We start from the raw sequence: 15,204 nt of genomic DNA on the forward strand, positions 1-15,204 counted from the left end.
GTACAAGTGCAGCCAAAAAGAGGGCGTGCGAGAAAAATAAACAAGGAGAGATTGAAGACAGAAGATAGATATGTGCTCTGGACTCCCCTGAAGGCAACCCTCCCAGGCAATCTTTTCTCTCCACCTATTTCAGCTTCATCCTATACCCCCCCCCCCCCTCTCTCTCTCCTTTGTTTACACTATGCACCAATGGAAATGATAAACAATGATAAACAACAGATATCAGAAGAGTCTGGTAAACAAATGTGAGTTTACATAAAGTGAGGAAAACAATGCCCTGGGAAAGGAGGTTTGGGACATTAAGAAAAACATGTTTGAATTAGAACCAGATATGGTCCTCTCGTGGTTTCAGAATGAAAATGACACATTGAAAAGCTATAGGCCTGAGGACATTTTTTTTAGCCCATCTAACTACTTATGCTCAAGCACAAAAGTCCCAAATATTGGGTAATCAAATACAATGGTGTCATAGAATCTTGAGTATCTGGATGTTGATCATCATACAACCATGCATTCGGACATTTTAAAAACGAATAAACCACCCAAAAAGTGTTTTATTTAAGTTATGGTATGTACACAATTTGCATAAATCGCTTTTTAAAAAGTAGGCTTTTTGGCTTAGTGTGAACTAATAGACTAATGATAGCTGTATTATTTAATATAGTCCATTTATATAAATGGCATAGACCTATATGTTATTTATGTAAATAGTTTAGAAAGTAGGCTACAGTAGCCTACTGGCTTTCTGTAAACATAAGCGATTATGTGTTCTATTTATTTACATGCTATGTCAAGTTCAAATTGACTTCATTAGTGTCATGAGAAGGGATGATGTCAATTTATAAACAGATGACCACTTTCAGTAGATAAGTAACACTGTGGGTAGCTACTATGGAAATAATAAGAATCATAGTGTTATCAAATCGCGATCATTCACCAGTTAATGTATCAAACTACAGTGACCCAGAACAGAAACAAAGAACTCATGCCTTACCTGAGAATACGCCGCTTTCTCTTCAAACGCGTTCTTGTTGTGGGGAATGTGTATTGTTGTTCTTGAGTTTGAATAAAATAGACGCTCATAAAAACAGTAACTAAATAACGAAGTGATGGGTTTAGACGGGGACCGCGCTTTCGCTTTCAGTAACTACATCCAGAGAACTTTCAGAGTTTCTGTTTGCTGTCATATAACGTTTGAAGACATTTGGTGTCTATGTTCTCCTCTCTCTGATTTGATTCAATCATTTCAAATCAATCCCAGGATAAATGACAGATCGCAGTGGTCGTCAACAGGTAAAATAGAACGCATGTGAGGCGGGCACACTGACCAACACAAAGTTAGTGTGAAAACGCGACTGACCGCGTCACTAACTGACTATACAGTTTCTGTGGTCTATTTGTGAGGGGGCTCCGCACCGAAATGAGAACTCTATTCTGGGATTTCCCGCGACGACATGACTTTGTAATGCCCTCGTTATAGGCTCGCTATAGGCTAACGCAAAAGCAGTTTGGCTTGGCACCCGGCCAACACACCTCGCGGGTGGTCTTGTGTCTGTGTCAATGCCAAAGAGCCATTGGAAAGCGTCAATAGCTGCCACGTAAATCTCTCCACTCTCTTTACTATATCCAATGGCCTTTATCGGCCCCTGCCCCCTAACAGTTCTGTCTCACTGAGTTGATAGGTTATTCCCTCAGTCTTCCCCTAAACAAGGGCATGTGGACAGGGTGAGAGAGAATGCCTGCAGTCAGGGTGGGTAGTAGTGCGTGAGTGGGCAAAGAAAGAGTGAAAGGGGTAAAAGCGAGAGCAGATGGAAGTGGCAGGGTACAGACTGGGTGAAAGAACAGCTGCGGACTTGAAAAAAAGCACAACAAAGTCAAAGAATAGGTCATTTTTTTCCACAGGCGAAACATTGTGCCAATTGTTTTTGTCTGTATGTTTTTGCTTACATATAACAAAAAGTTTAAAATAAAACAATAACACATAGCTTATAATAATAATAATAATAATATATGCCATTTAGCAGACGCTTTTATCCAAAGCGACTTACAGTCATGTGTGCTTAGGTGTGATGGCAACACTGGTTACACCCTGTGCATTTCAAAACAATGAATGCAGGCGTAGACGAGAGAAGAGTTGCCTAATGTGGATGTTCTGTTTGTCTCCTGCGGTGACGGACAGCTGGCAAATGAAGTGTTGTGGACATGTATGTGACAACGACACAATGTCATCTTTTCTTTAGACTTCAAGTTCTTTCTTTTTTCCACTTTGAATACATCATCTATATGTCCATCTAAAGGTCACAGGTCACCTGTGACATGGGTGTGGGTGTCTTTCAGGTGTCTTTCAATGCAGTCCAAACCAAGCGGTCACTTTTGTCACAGCATCAAAAGGCATGAACTGCTCAAGTAACCATCCTCAAATATTTACATACAGAAGGGTATAGAACCGTTGAGATGTATGAGCTCACAGTACACCATTATTATGAAATGATCAGGCAGGTTCAGAAAAAGAGACATGGTTGAGTCAGAGCCAGACACTCCCATCTCCCCAAACCTGTCTCCCAGGTAGAGGCTAGTCAATGGGCCGTGGGACAAACATGAATGTAGTATGGTACTATGCTAGATACACATCTAAGTGGAATCCTAAGGCTAAGCCGATCATGGTGATGTGTTCAGAACATTACAATATGGTATTATATAAAGAGGGTGACAGAATAACAGGATGATACCGGATAATTAAGAGGTAGATAGAGAAACAAGCACACAAAGGCACGGCAATGACGAGTTTCGGACTCTTGCATTGGAAACTTGGCCCACAGTGATTTCAAATGCAAATATAGGAGTTGGGTTTTCCTGGTATGCAAAAAGGCCATGGCTGGCAACAGTCAGAGTACTGTGTGTGTGTACAGTATGTGCGTGCGTGTGTATTGCCTTGGCTAGGGGATGCTGGAAAGGCCATGTGGAAGAGCTCAATTGTGTCAGTCCGGCATTCATGAATACTAAACCATGAATGGAACCTTCGACCAGAGCATATTCCATAAGTGACTGCAATTCTGCAATTTATACAGGTGTAGTCAAAGAAAGAGTTAAGTCAGACATTTACATTTGAACAATGTTGATTTAATATAAAACTAGGTCATTTTACTGTTTACATTTCTCCAGGAGATTGTATTAGAATGTTTTATGATCATGTATTTGAATGCATCTTCTACTATACAATTTCAGTATCTGTACACCCACCAAATCATGAACACTGCTTTTTTCCCCATAGGCAAACAAGGAGGAATTTATGTTCATATTGGAAATAAAATATATACATTCTTACATTTGTTGACAAACTTTAGTTTTGGTTACTTCTTAGAAACAAAATATTGCATTTAAAACATTAAGTTGTGGCCGGGTGAAAAGAATTTCCCTCTTCCTCCCAATAGTGCTTAAAGTGAAATCCTAAAAATCTTTTTGACATTCAAACCTCATGGAGTCCACACACCAGGTTTGCAGGCACCGCAAATTCTGGCAGAGAGAGAAATAACAAATCAACATCTTGTTTCTATCAGTGAGTTAAGAGCTTACACTAACAAGTCATCACATTGATCCGCAAACGGACAGTTTGAAAGAGTAGTGTGTGTAACATATTGCCATCTCTTCACCAATAACTTTGTCATGCTCTTTCCCATGATGAGGTTTAAGTGAGGTGAAAGACCACTGATAATAACACTATTGTAATAGAATAGTTACATATAACCTCGATAATAATAGGCCCTATAGTAATAGAATAGTATTACATCATACACAACAACAGTTTCCATTGTAATAGAACCGCTGCAGAGGGGGGACTGTCTGAGATACCTATCTTAGCAGGCTTGGGGAGGTTCAGGTTGGTCATGATGTCCACAAACTCCTCCACGCTCTTGGTCAGGCGGGGGTTAAACCTCCTCTCCTCGCCCACGGTGGAGGCCGTCTGACCTGCAGCACAGGGTTAGCAGACCTGTTAGCAATACAACACAACGAGGATTCAATGACTACACTCAACTGTAGAACACAGTCTGATCTGGCTTAGGAATTGACTCCGGAGAGAACAAGGAGTTGAAAATGAATGCAGACAAATGGTGAAGAGTGGTGGTACAGTACAAGTTAACTTCGCAAAGTCTATGGAAAGGATAGTCATAGCATTGTGAGAGTATACACACCTTCTGGGTATGCTTGTACAAAATAGTTGGTGAAGGCTATCCCCAAGAGCATAGATGTAAAAAAGGAAATCTCGCAAGGAAAGGGGGTCAGGGAATAGACAAGGATAGACACATAGCATAAAGAGGATGTCTTGTCAACCTTTGTAGTCATGTGCAGGGAAGACGAGACACTGAGGAGGTAATGTAAAGATCTTCTGGTGGACTGATTCATAGAGCCTCCTAGAGCAGCCTGGGAAGTAGAGAAACAAACAGATCAGGGTTGTTTTCATTGGACCCCAAACAAAAACGGACTGAAACAGGGAGGGACTACCTGGACTTGTCCGATAAGAAACAATCATTCACGTTTTGCCCTATTGAACATAACTCAGGAGTAGGCTACAGTACAACGACTATTTGTGATGACTACACTGAAAAAAAAGGTTACAATACTGCCACCTTGTGTCCACTAAGCATAACTACAAAGACAATGTAACAAATGTGAGTGAGGCAAAGATCCAGAAACTTTTCATGCATTGTTTAAAATAAGTCCTGACCAAAGAATTGGGAAACAATAGTGTATAGGGATGAAAGTCTATGATATACCCTGATAATATCTCCATGGCTAGATAAATCACCAAAGAGGTCAAAAATCAGAGAGAATATGACTTGAGTCACACTGTAGTACTGTGTTGGCTTAGATACTTTATTTTCACTTTGTCGTGTCCAGCATGGATTCAGCCTGGTGGATGCCCAACCAGGCCAACGCATTACAGTAAAATGTGTCTTGTTCTGCTTGGTTTAGCTATGCAGTGTGGAAAAGGTTACCCTGCTGGAAGTCTGTCCTTCCACAGCCCCTGATTAGCAATGTGTCCCCAGTGAAAGCCATGCTCTGGTCCCCTGTCACCAACGTCACACAGCCGTCTGTGTGTCCTGGAGTCTCCCTCACCGTCAGACACTGAGGGACGAGAGAGGCAGTAAGAGGGTTTACAGAAAGAAAAAGCGAGGGGAAGTAAAGAGAAGAAAGGGAGTGTGAAGGAGAGATGAAGGTGAGTAAAGCCGAAGCATTTAGAGCAACAACCCTGATCCTGGAGAGTAACAGTACATGATGTGTAGGCTTTTGTTTCACAAATTGACCACAAATTGGGGTAGGTCCAGACCCATACTGTATTCTCTATAGCTATATGGCTGTAGGTAGGTCTGTCCTCACATGTTTGCCAAAGCTGATCTTATCTCCCTCTGATAGCAGGATGTCTGCACTGGCCCCGCTGTGCTTGGAGATGGCACTCTTCATCCCAAACAGCCTGTTCTTCAGCTGTCCCGTGCCTGTGATGTGGTCTGCATGGCAGTGAGTGTTCACTAATTCGGGGGGGTGGACAGGGTACAGTGTGAGTCTCATGTCATCCTAAACAAGAATACGATAAACAAGTAGATCAAAATGGATGTAGGATTAGTGCGTGTGTGAGGAGTGAGTTAGTGTGTAAGTGAGTGAGTCAGTCTGTGCATCTCTATGTGTGTGTGTGTACGTGTTAGCGAGCACATGCTTGTGTGTTTGTCCATGTTTTAGAGACATCTAAGTTACCTGCAACTTTCAGGTTGAAACCCAGTTCCTCTATGAGTTTCAGATCCCTGTCCACTGTCTCCAGTACGGGATCAATGAGGACTGCCTCCCTGCTCTCTGTATCAGCCAGCAGATAGGTGTAGGTGCTGCTCACCGACTCAAACAGCTGTAAAGGTTGGAACAAGCAAGGACAAGTGAGTGAGTAACCACGGGTTATAAAAGGTGAGGGGGCAGTACAGTATGCTATTACATAACACACATCCTGCCTGTATATTAGTCATGGATGATAACATACGGGTGTGGTCTTTTATGTTGATAAGTGGTTTGCTGTTTTCTGTGTCAAGTGTCACTGTCAGGGTGGATTTTCATACAAGAGAAGGGTGCAGCCAGCAATTGGAGGCAGAACTGCATGTGGTCATTCCTGCATCTACAGGAACCCCCGTTGATCCTTCTATTGGCCCATTTTTAAGCTAGGACTCCCGTACGGAGGCGCTCATGTACAGTAGGTGGCGGTAATGCAGCATAAAGTTAGATGCCAAGCGCAGATAAACACCACCGAAGAAGAGGCGGGAGCAACAACCATAGCTAGCTAGGACAACAGTAGATAGACAGTGTCCTTCGCCCCAGCTCTCCCGCATTTCTGCTAACGAGGATAGTTGTTCAGTAGACGTTTAGGACACTAACAAGCTAGGACTCCGGCACAAAGCCGGTGGGAGAGGTAGCCCCCGCGTCTCGGGCACTGGTTCCCCGCAGTTCTGCTAATGACGGCAGGTGTTCGCAAGCGAGAGTGAACGACGCTCCGGTACACAGCAGACACCGGTAGCTAGCTAGGACACCGGTAGACAGTGTCATTTGTCCCCGAAAAACTCATAACACTTATTTACGTTTTGACACAGAGGGTGGGGTGGATTTTAATCGCATAGACAATCAGGAGAAATCCAAAATATCAAGTGTCACACAAGCATGACGATTGCGTGTTTGTGTTATGTAATAGTTATCTAGTTTGGTTTGTTTAGGTTTGAGTTACTACAAATCTTAGGTGGGGTTTTTGCTGCCAGAAAATGTGTAAACATTCCATTTTGAATACGCCCCCTCTACCGCTACAGTTCCGTTAGCTTTCCACATTGTTGTACAAACAATTGTTTGAAAACAATAAAACTAAGGATGTCTGGAAAATACGTATCCCCTTAAGTTTGTGAACTAAGACTCATTTGAATGAATTCTCATGCTGACCTATTGCAAAATACTTGTTAACATGCAGTGAAAAAAAGTATTGATATCACTGTGCTTCCAAAAACTCGGCGCCCAATTGAAACTTCAGCCTATAACTTACCAAACCTTGTCCCAAAGCAAAAATATATATATATATACATTATTGCAGCGGCTAAATCACCTGCCTGAAGAAAGGCCCTTTTCCCAACTCCATCCTGGCGCAGTAAGGTCGTATGATGACTGATTCCAGAGGCTGCTTGCTGGTGCGTAAGCCCGGGCCCATGTGGGCTGGAACTTTACGCAAGTGCCCGGTTGTTTGGAGGCGCAGCGTGTAGGCCAGAGCAGGTTTCAGTCGGTTTACAATTGAAAACATTTTTTCTCCAAGGAGATTTAACTGACACTGCGACGGGCAGGGTAGAAATCCCAGAACTGAGCCAACGAGTTTGTGTCCCAATCCTTTGTAGCGGTCCGTTGCCTTTGCAGTATATTTGGCTATAGCCTAAAACCAAATTAGCATGCTAGGCACAAATGTTGTAGCTATACTGACTTAATGTGCATGTAGCCAGGAAGTCCAAAAAATCTGATATGGGGAGCCTACTCCTCGCGAACCTCCAAGCATTAAACAAGAGCAGTGGACATGTGCAAGATGTCAACACTTCCAACGCGCGCACACATACACAAACTCAGCAACGAAAAAAAGAAAGAAACGTCCCTTTTTCAGGACCCTGTCTTTCAAGGATAAATCGTAAAAATCCAAATAACTGTACATATCTCCATTGTAAAAGGTTTAAACACTGTTTCCCATGCTTGTTCAATGAACCATAAACAATTAATGAACATACACCAGTGGAACGGTCGTTAAGACACTAACAGCTTACAGACTGTAGGCAATTAAGGTCACAGTTCTGAAAACGTAGGACACTAAAGAGGCCTTTCCACTGACTCTGAAAAACATAAAAAGAACGATGCCCAGGGTCCTTGCTCATCTGCGTGAACTCTGGAGCGATATGGAGGTGGAGGGTCACAGCATCATTGGACTGAGCTTGTTGACATTGCAGGCAATCTCAATGCTGTGCGTTACAGGGAAGACCTCCTCTATTATGTGGTACCCTTCCTGCAGGCTCATCCTGACATGAACCTCCAGCATGACAATGCCACCAGGCATACTGCTCGTTCTGTGTGTGATTTTCTGCAAGACAGAAATGTCAGTGTTCTGCCATAGCCAGTGAAGAGCCCGGATCTCAATCCCATTGAGCACATCTGGGACCTGTTGGATCGGAGGGTGAGGGCTAGGGCCATTCCCCCCCAGAAATGTCCGGGAACTTGCAAGTGCTTTGGTAGAAGAGTGGGGTAACATCGCCAGCAAGAACTGGCAAATCTGGTGCAGTCCATGAGGAGAAGATGCACTGCAGTAATTAATGCAGCTGGTGGCCACACCAGATACTGACTGTTACTTTTGATTTTGATCCCCCCTTTTTTCAGGGACACATTATTTAATTTCTGTTAGTCACATTTCTGTGGAACTTGTTCAGTTTATGTCTCAGTTGTTGAATCTTGTTATGTTCATACAAATATTTACACAAGTTAAGTTTGCTGAAAATAAACTCTGTTGACAGAGAGAGGACGTTTCTTTATAGGGTCAGTTATAGGGTCAGGGTTAGTCAGAGTGTCCCTATGACTGTGCACATAGGTGTATTTATATAACAAGCTTTCTGCCCTATGTGATTATTGTCAGCAACTCCAGAAAGGCAACAAACCCATGCATGATTATGAGTAATTAACCATAATGGTTTGAATGAGAATGTGCTTTCAATAAAATTACAAATATTGAATGTCAAGCAAAAATACATAATTCTTTAATATTTTGCATACATGTGATTGGTCGCATTACTGCTAATAAAATCTAGCTGTCAGAGGTAAAATTCATTGTTGTTAGGGTTCCAGATTCTTCAAATGTGTCCATCTGTAAAAGAGTCAAAATGATGACATGGAGTGGTGCATTTTCACATTCAGAGAAGCACTGACTCAGTTCTGTGTGGCTGGTGCATCTACTGTAACTATGTACCTCTACGTATTTGTACATCCAGGGGAGCAGCTGGGTGACCCTGGTGTAGACTCCTGGTTTGTTGGGCCGACCACAGCCATCTCCCCAGCTCACTATCCCAGCCAGCCTCCAGTCCCCCTTCCCTGTCTCACACACCAGCGGGCCTCCACTGTCTCCCTTACAACCAGAGAAGACCACGTGAATTAATGCCTGCATGCATAAACCCCCACCCTCCCCCATTTTTCTCTCAGAACAGCCTCAATTCATCTGGGCATGGGCTCTACAAGGTGTCAAAATCGTTCCACACGGATGCCGGCCCATGTTGACTCCAATGCTTCCCATAGTGGACCATTCTTAATACACAGGGGAAACTGTTGAGCGTGAAAAACCCAGCAGTGTTGCAGTTCTTCACACTCAAACCGGTGTGCCTGGCATCTACTACCATACCCTGTTCAAAGGCAATGCAATCGTTTGTCTTGCCCATTCACCCTCAATGTCACACATACACAATCCATGTCTCAATTGTCTCAAGGCTTAAAAATCCTTCTTTAACCTGTTTCTTCACCTTCCTCTACACTGATTGAAGTGGATTTAACAAGTGACATCAACACGGGATCATAGCTTTCACCTGGATTCACCTGGTCAGTCTACATCATGGAAAGAGCAGGTGTTCCTAATGTTTTGTACACTCAGTGTACATGCATCAATCAATCAATCTGATATTTTTTCTATGCATATTGGTGCGCTGCTTGCACTGTGATGTTAGTTTTCTTGTTAAGATGTGTGTAATTATTTGTTTCTATTTATATGATAAAACACATCAAAATATACCATATACAGTACAGTATAGGTCTATTTGGTGCCAGCTAAGTGGATCTGCTTAATAGACAGGGAACCATTTTGATATGTAGAGAGCATAGGCCAGCTGAGTATAGCCATTGACATCTGGAGTAACAGAGAGGCCTTTCATTCTCATGGAATAAACAGATTCCTCAGTATTTTGAGTATTTTGTTTTGCAGTTCTTGGTGTGCGTGTGTGTGCGTACCTGGCATGAGTCCACCCCTCCCTCCATGGTGCCAGCACAAAGCATCCTGGGAGTGAGGTAGGAGCCGTAGACATTCGGGCGGGAACACATGGACTGGGCTATCACTTGCACCTGAGCCTGTCGCAGCTCAGACGATACAGAGCCTGAGAGAGAGAGAGAGGGAGAGAGAGAGAGAGACAGACAGACCGAGGTGGAGTAGAGAACGGAGGGTTAAAGACAGATGAGAAAGATGAAGGAGAGATTATACAAATAGGAGTGTATTAATGGGAAGAGAATGAAGAGACAATTGTCAGGTTATTGAATGAGATTATGGGATGGAAGGGAACATTGTCTTCATTCTGCGACAAATGTCAGGAAATTTGATGTGATTATGGAAAAAGTGGTAAAAATGGAAGACAAGTAAGGCAGAATTATTAGAGTGATCAGCCAATCAGTTGAATCGAAAATTATAAGGAAGTGGTGTGGGAATATTTGTGAACGTGACTCACCCCCTTCTTTAGTGAAGCCCCAGCCAGTGACCCAACAGGGGGCACCAGGAAGGAAGGACTCTCTAGGACTGGGCATACACACTGGTCGAACCCCACCTAAAGCAACACATAACCCAACACCAGGGTCATTTTCATTAGGACACACCGTAGCAAAACTTCTTGCAACGGAAAACTGGTTCCTTATTAAATAAGTTCAAATAGTACCTCCCCATTTCACTCAGTTTCTGACAGTTTTCTCCGTTTTGTGCAGCACATTGACTGCGCTGCACTGACGATAAGCTCACATGTACCCAATAAATCAGTGGTTAAATCAAAAGCGATTCTGTGAGGTAGTATTTTCACATTCTACTTCATTCTACTCATTTCACATTTAATATAAAGAATCGAACCCACCATCTTAGTTTTGCAAGCGCCATGCTCTACCAACTGATATTCTTTTTGCGTTGACATAGTGTTAAGTTGTCCGTTAGATTTCATCCTTGAGAGAAACCATGAACATGACAAATGCCAAACAGGAACAGGTTAAATCAGAATAGGAGCATCCGTACATATAGCCATATAACCTCCGCTGAACAACTTTCATCATTAACTCCTCTCACCTCCCATGTCTATGTCAGCCACGGTGCGCAGTAGCCCCAGGTCATAGTCGTTGTTGTTTACGGAGAAGCTGGGGTGATAGAGGATCTGCAGTGCTCTGTAGCGTTGGCCCACTGATGTGTCCGTCAAACTGAGCGTGTCCACAACCACCTGCCACTCTGACTCCTGCAACATGTTGTACCTGGGTTGTGGAGAATGCAGGGATATAGAAGGCGCATATTATCTAATGTAATCAGTACAGTTGCCATATTAAGAGAGTCAAAGGGGGTTGCTGAGGATGTCCTAAGATGGACACCGTAATGAAAATAAATCAATAGATAAAGCATTTATTCTCTTTCCCTCCCCCTTACTGGATGAAGCAGTGGGCTGCAGTAATGATCCAACGTGGGGTGACGATGGCTCCCCCACACACATGTTTCCCTCTCCAGTGTAAACTGCTCTGCCAGCCCCACTTGTCTTCTGCTAACATCCCCCCGACAATCCTCCAAGCTTTCCGACCAGCACCAAATGGACCTAGGCAACCTGAGGCAGAGTGGGATGGGGGTGCTTCAACAAATTAACTGTCAACACAGACATAACCTGAACACGTTATTCGGTTATGCAAGACATTGTTCAGTTTGTACAATATTGACTTGTGGGATCAGTTACTGATTGTCATTGTGTGATAGCCAGTCATTTGGCCAGTTGTCTACAGATTGCTTGTGCATTTGAATGTACCAAGAAGACCTATACAATTCGGATGTATCAGCGGATCGGATGGCATTACCTGCACTGGCGTTACCTGTCTGGTTGATGGGTTGCTTGGGCAGCAGGACTGGCATTGGGACACTGCAGTTCCCTTTAACGCCACATGGCTGCAACATGTCTGTCAGGTTGGGTGGGAAACACAGGAACTTGACTGAGGAGGAGACAAACACGATGCGAAGGAGAGTGAGCGAGGACGAGGTAAAATGGGTGTTTGTTGAATGCTTGCATCCTTTTTTTTTACTGTCAAATGCATCTGGTCTTGGGCTGCAGGTAGCCTAGCGGTTAAGAGCGTCTGTCTGCAAGCTTTCATGGTTGCCCGGGAATAGGTTGGAGCATTTATACAATCAACAATGTGTATTTTATTATACAACTGAAAGGTTGCTGGTTCAAAATCCCTGACCCGACTAGGTGAAAAACCAATTGATGTGCCCTTATTGCGCCTGCAAGTCGGTCTGGATAAGAGTGTCTGCCAAATGACTGTATATATAATAAGATATGACATTGTGTCTGTAAATGTTACTAGCCATAAAATCCTTGCTTTCTCAAAGCTTATTGGAGGAGAGGATGCAAGGGACCTCCTCCCCCAACGAGCTTTGGGAGGAGTCGCGTGAAAAAGGCTCGTGACGTTTTCAGACACTGCCCGAGTCGACAATGCCAAGCACTGTATTGTCAGTGAGGTTACCTAAAATGGCGAAGAAGATGAAAAGAATGATGAAGACGGCGATGAAGGTCGTCAGCATTGTCAGACGTGAGGGGCAAGTGCACCGCGGGGGCTCAAGATCTACAGTAAGAAGGGAATGGAATAAAGCATATGCTATTTTGAATAAACTGCTGCATTCTTTGGATACCTTGGACATACAAGTGCTTTTAACAAGTACGTGTATAACCTTTATAGAAAAGTACAATACGTTTCAGAGAAGTATAATATCTGGCCCTGTGTGGTTGACATGTCGGCAAGCTTTCATGGTTGCCCAGGAATAGTTTGGAACATTTTATGCAATCAACAATGTGCATTATACAACTGTGGAAAAGTTCATGGTACAGCCAGGGAGACTGTGGTGCTTGACATGAACACAAGCTAATCAACCAAAAGCCCAGTATGACTTGGGGCATATTCAATACTCCAATTCTGTTGCAAAACATTGCAAGATTTTCATTAAATGGAAGCAAACGGAACAAAACGGGAAGAGACCTACCTGAATTTGTCCAATAGAAACTCTTATTTTATTCTGTTTGCTTCCATTTGGTTTTTAAACGGGAAACGGTTTCCGTAATGAATACGCCCGTGTATTCAAGTCTCTCTCCAATACGGCACAGTAGCCTACCTGGCTCTTCATCAGGGCAGTCTTTGGGGAGTGTTAGCCCAACAGATCCTTCATCCACTTCAGATGGCTTCCTCTGTGGGACCTCCAGAGAGCCACCATCACAGGGAGGGAGGGGCGAGGAGGTCTCAGAATTTGGGTCCTCTGAGCAGGCCATGTCCGGGGGTTGGGGGGATGAGGGGACTACCTTTTGGAGTTGGGCCTCCATGGGTAACTCAGAGGAGGACGTAGGAGGATCAAGTTGTGCTTCTGTTCGGGGCTGTTGGGCCTTTAGATTCACCTCAGAGGGGCGAGGTGTTGGGGTTGTGTCTGTCTGATGGGCATTAGGAGGTGGTGGTGGTATGCCCATTCCCATGTGGTAAGTGGGAATTCCCATGAGTGCAAAGAGTGTAGAGAATGGTTCCTGGAATACCCCCACTGGTACACCCCCAGTTGCAACATTGAGGGAAACCGAGGGGAAGGTTCCGAGGGATGGGGTGATGGGTTCATTGCGTGGATGTTGTGCACGTGGAAGGAAAATGGAGGCCTTCATATCTATACTTGTGAGGTCTGGGTATAGGAGTTTCTGGGGGGGTGGTGTGAGTAGTGGTTGGGCGAGGGGGGTGATAGTAGACCGATGCTGTAGGGGTTGGAGGCGTGCGACAGGTGGTGGAGGATGGATCTGACCAGGGGGAGTCTGCCCTGAGTGGGATCCAGCAGAGAGGGTCTGAGGCTGGGCAGGAGAGCAGACCAGAGAGGGGAGCTCTGGGCCAATCCCAGATGAATTGGTACCAAAGGTGCCCTTTAGCAGAGACATAGACAAGCTTTTAAGAACCTGTACAATGTGTTTTGAGGGTGAATGTTAACTTCTTGATACAATCTCTGTTCTTATAAACAAGTACACACCGGATTTTTTGGATATATCTGTATACACATTAAGTCCTCTACAAGTTGTGTGCGGTCGGTAGAATCAACAGAATTGTGCATGAATGAGAGTTAGAGAAAATTATTATAAAGAGCATAATTGCTATAATAGAGCTATAAGGAATTTGAATAAAAAATTAGAAGCTTGCTGGGAAATCAAATACCACCCACTGTAGATTAGGCAAGGACATTTTGTTTCCAAAACAAAAGTGTAGTTACTAAATTGATTTTACCTGAATGTAAGCCATAGAGAGCTGTGTGTCTCTACTTCATCAGGGATTGTTCAACTGAATCTATTATTCCTTCAGTCAAAGTTGGAGTTTCAAAGTCACAAGAACAACATCCTTGAAATAGTGGCAACAATTCTGTCAAATGCATCGTCTATCCCAGGCTTGGTCTTTTTCAGCTCATTTTCGCCAGACCGCTCCTCTGTTCTCTCTTCTTCTACCTGCAATCATCCTTCCGTACCCAACCCAGTTCCTTTCCTAATCTTTTCATTATCTCACCCCCCCATCATCCCTCTTCTTCTTCTCTCATGAGTTCCACATTTTACCTCTCCTTAATCTTTCTCTCCTCCTCTGAAGAGGGGTAACTGTAGGTAGGTGCGAGCAGGACAGGACAAGGTAGGGCTGTAACAGATACGTACACTCTTGTCATCGATCATGAAATATGCATGTGAATAATTGTGAGCCAGGGTCAGAGTTTAACAACAGAGGGTAATGTATACTGTACCCCCGAGTCATTCACTCGCAGGTACTCAGTTACACAGACACAGTATACTGAATGAAAACAAACATACTTAATATACAATGACTCCAATTGTATTTGAAGGGCATCTCATTTTAAATGATCTCCTAGGTTGGTTTGCATACAGTATGACAAAAACTGTCCCATACAAACCATGTCTATGTTCATCGATGGGACAGGAGTTGTCAATGGGAGGCACGCACAAACGCAAAGTCATAGTGACCTAACCATGACTTACACTGACCCACTATCTGTGTGTGTGTGTGTGTGTGTGTGTGTGTGTGTGTGTGTGTGTGTGTGTGTGTGTGTGTGTTGTGTGTGTGTGTGTGTGTCCTGTTTCACATCAGCAGCATTTGTTTGGCCTCTCACGT

General features: G+C 43.8%; 3 protein-coding genes across 4 annotated transcripts in view; all 3 read right to left on the reverse strand.

The window, feature by feature from the left end:
• Positions 1 to 1,631, reverse strand: part of LOC124006216 (pleckstrin homology-like domain family B member 3) — a 34,338-nt gene extending 32,707 nt beyond the window's left edge. The window contains exon 1 of the mRNA XM_046316065.1: positions 995 to 1,631. The gene's annotated coding sequence lies outside the window, so the exon portion shown is untranslated. The remainder of the gene's footprint in view (positions 1 to 994) is intronic.
• A 1,467-nt stretch (positions 1,632 to 3,098) lies between these two features.
• On the reverse strand, positions 3,099 to 7,677 carry LOC124005505 (persulfide dioxygenase ETHE1, mitochondrial-like). 2 transcript variants are annotated; one of them, XR_006833628.1, is made up of 7 exons: positions 7,121 to 7,677; positions 5,749 to 5,893; positions 5,377 to 5,525; positions 4,995 to 5,124; positions 4,330 to 4,419; positions 3,850 to 3,988; positions 3,099 to 3,513 (listed from the first exon to the last, which is right to left on the reverse strand). XR_006833628.1 is itself a non-coding variant. In XM_046314830.1 (7 exons), the coding sequence occupies exons 1-7, from the start codon at positions 7,310 to 7,312 to the stop codon at positions 3,467 to 3,469; spliced, it is 870 nt and encodes a 289-aa protein (XP_046170786.1). In that variant the 5' UTR covers positions 7,313 to 7,674; the 3' UTR covers positions 3,099 to 3,466. The 2 variants fall into 2 exon arrangements, 1 of the variants encoding a protein (XP_046170786.1); XM_046314830.1 differs by having other exon boundaries at positions 3,850 to 3,966; positions 7,121 to 7,674.
• A 2,219-nt stretch (positions 7,678 to 9,896) lies between these two features.
• On the reverse strand, positions 9,897 to 12,027 carry LOC124005030 (transmembrane protease serine 3-like). The gene is made up of 5 exons (XM_046313878.1): positions 11,881 to 12,027; positions 11,465 to 11,636; positions 11,117 to 11,295; positions 10,518 to 10,613; positions 9,897 to 10,172 (listed from the first exon to the last, which is right to left on the reverse strand). The coding sequence occupies exons 1-5, from the start codon at positions 11,975 to 11,977 to the stop codon at positions 9,976 to 9,978; spliced, it is 741 nt and encodes a 246-aa protein (XP_046169834.1). The 5' UTR covers positions 11,978 to 12,027; the 3' UTR covers positions 9,897 to 9,975.
• Positions 12,028 to 15,204: the final 3,177 nt, after the last annotated feature.

This window comes from Oncorhynchus gorbuscha, linkage group LG19 (assembly GCF_021184085.1).
Source record: "Oncorhynchus gorbuscha isolate QuinsamMale2020 ecotype Even-year linkage group LG19, OgorEven_v1.0, whole genome shotgun sequence".
Classification (NCBI taxonomy): domain Eukaryota; kingdom Metazoa; phylum Chordata; class Actinopteri; order Salmoniformes; family Salmonidae; genus Oncorhynchus; species Oncorhynchus gorbuscha.

What these genes read in the sequence shown, in the direction of transcription:
- LOC124005030 (XM_046313878.1), bottom strand. Translation starts at nt 11,977, where the DNA reads ATGTTGCAGCCATGTGGCGTTAAAGGGAACTGCAGTGTCCCAATGCCA. An exon ending in GACAGGTAACGCCAGTGCAG is followed by an intron (nt 11,637 to 11,880) that starts GTAATGCCATCC and finishes ACTCTGCCTCAG; the next exon opens with GTTGCCTAGGTCCATTTGGT. An exon ending in GCAGCCCACTGCTTCATCCA is followed by an intron (nt 11,296 to 11,464) that starts GTAAGGGGGAGG and finishes TCCACAACCCAG; the next exon opens with GTACAACATGTTGCAGGAGT.
- LOC124005505 (XM_046314830.1), bottom strand. Translation starts at nt 7,312, where the DNA reads ATGTTTTCAATTGTAAACCGACTGAAACCTGCTCTGGCCTACACGCTG. An exon ending in AGATCAGCTTTGGCAAACAT is followed by an intron (nt 5,125 to 5,376) that starts GTGAGGACAGAC and finishes CTCGTCCCTCAG; the next exon opens with TGTCTGACGGTGAGGGAGAC. An exon ending in CCCTGCACATGACTACAAAG is followed by an intron (nt 3,967 to 4,329) that starts GTTGACAAGACA and finishes CCTGTGCTGCAG; the next exon opens with GTCAGACGGCCTCCACCGTG.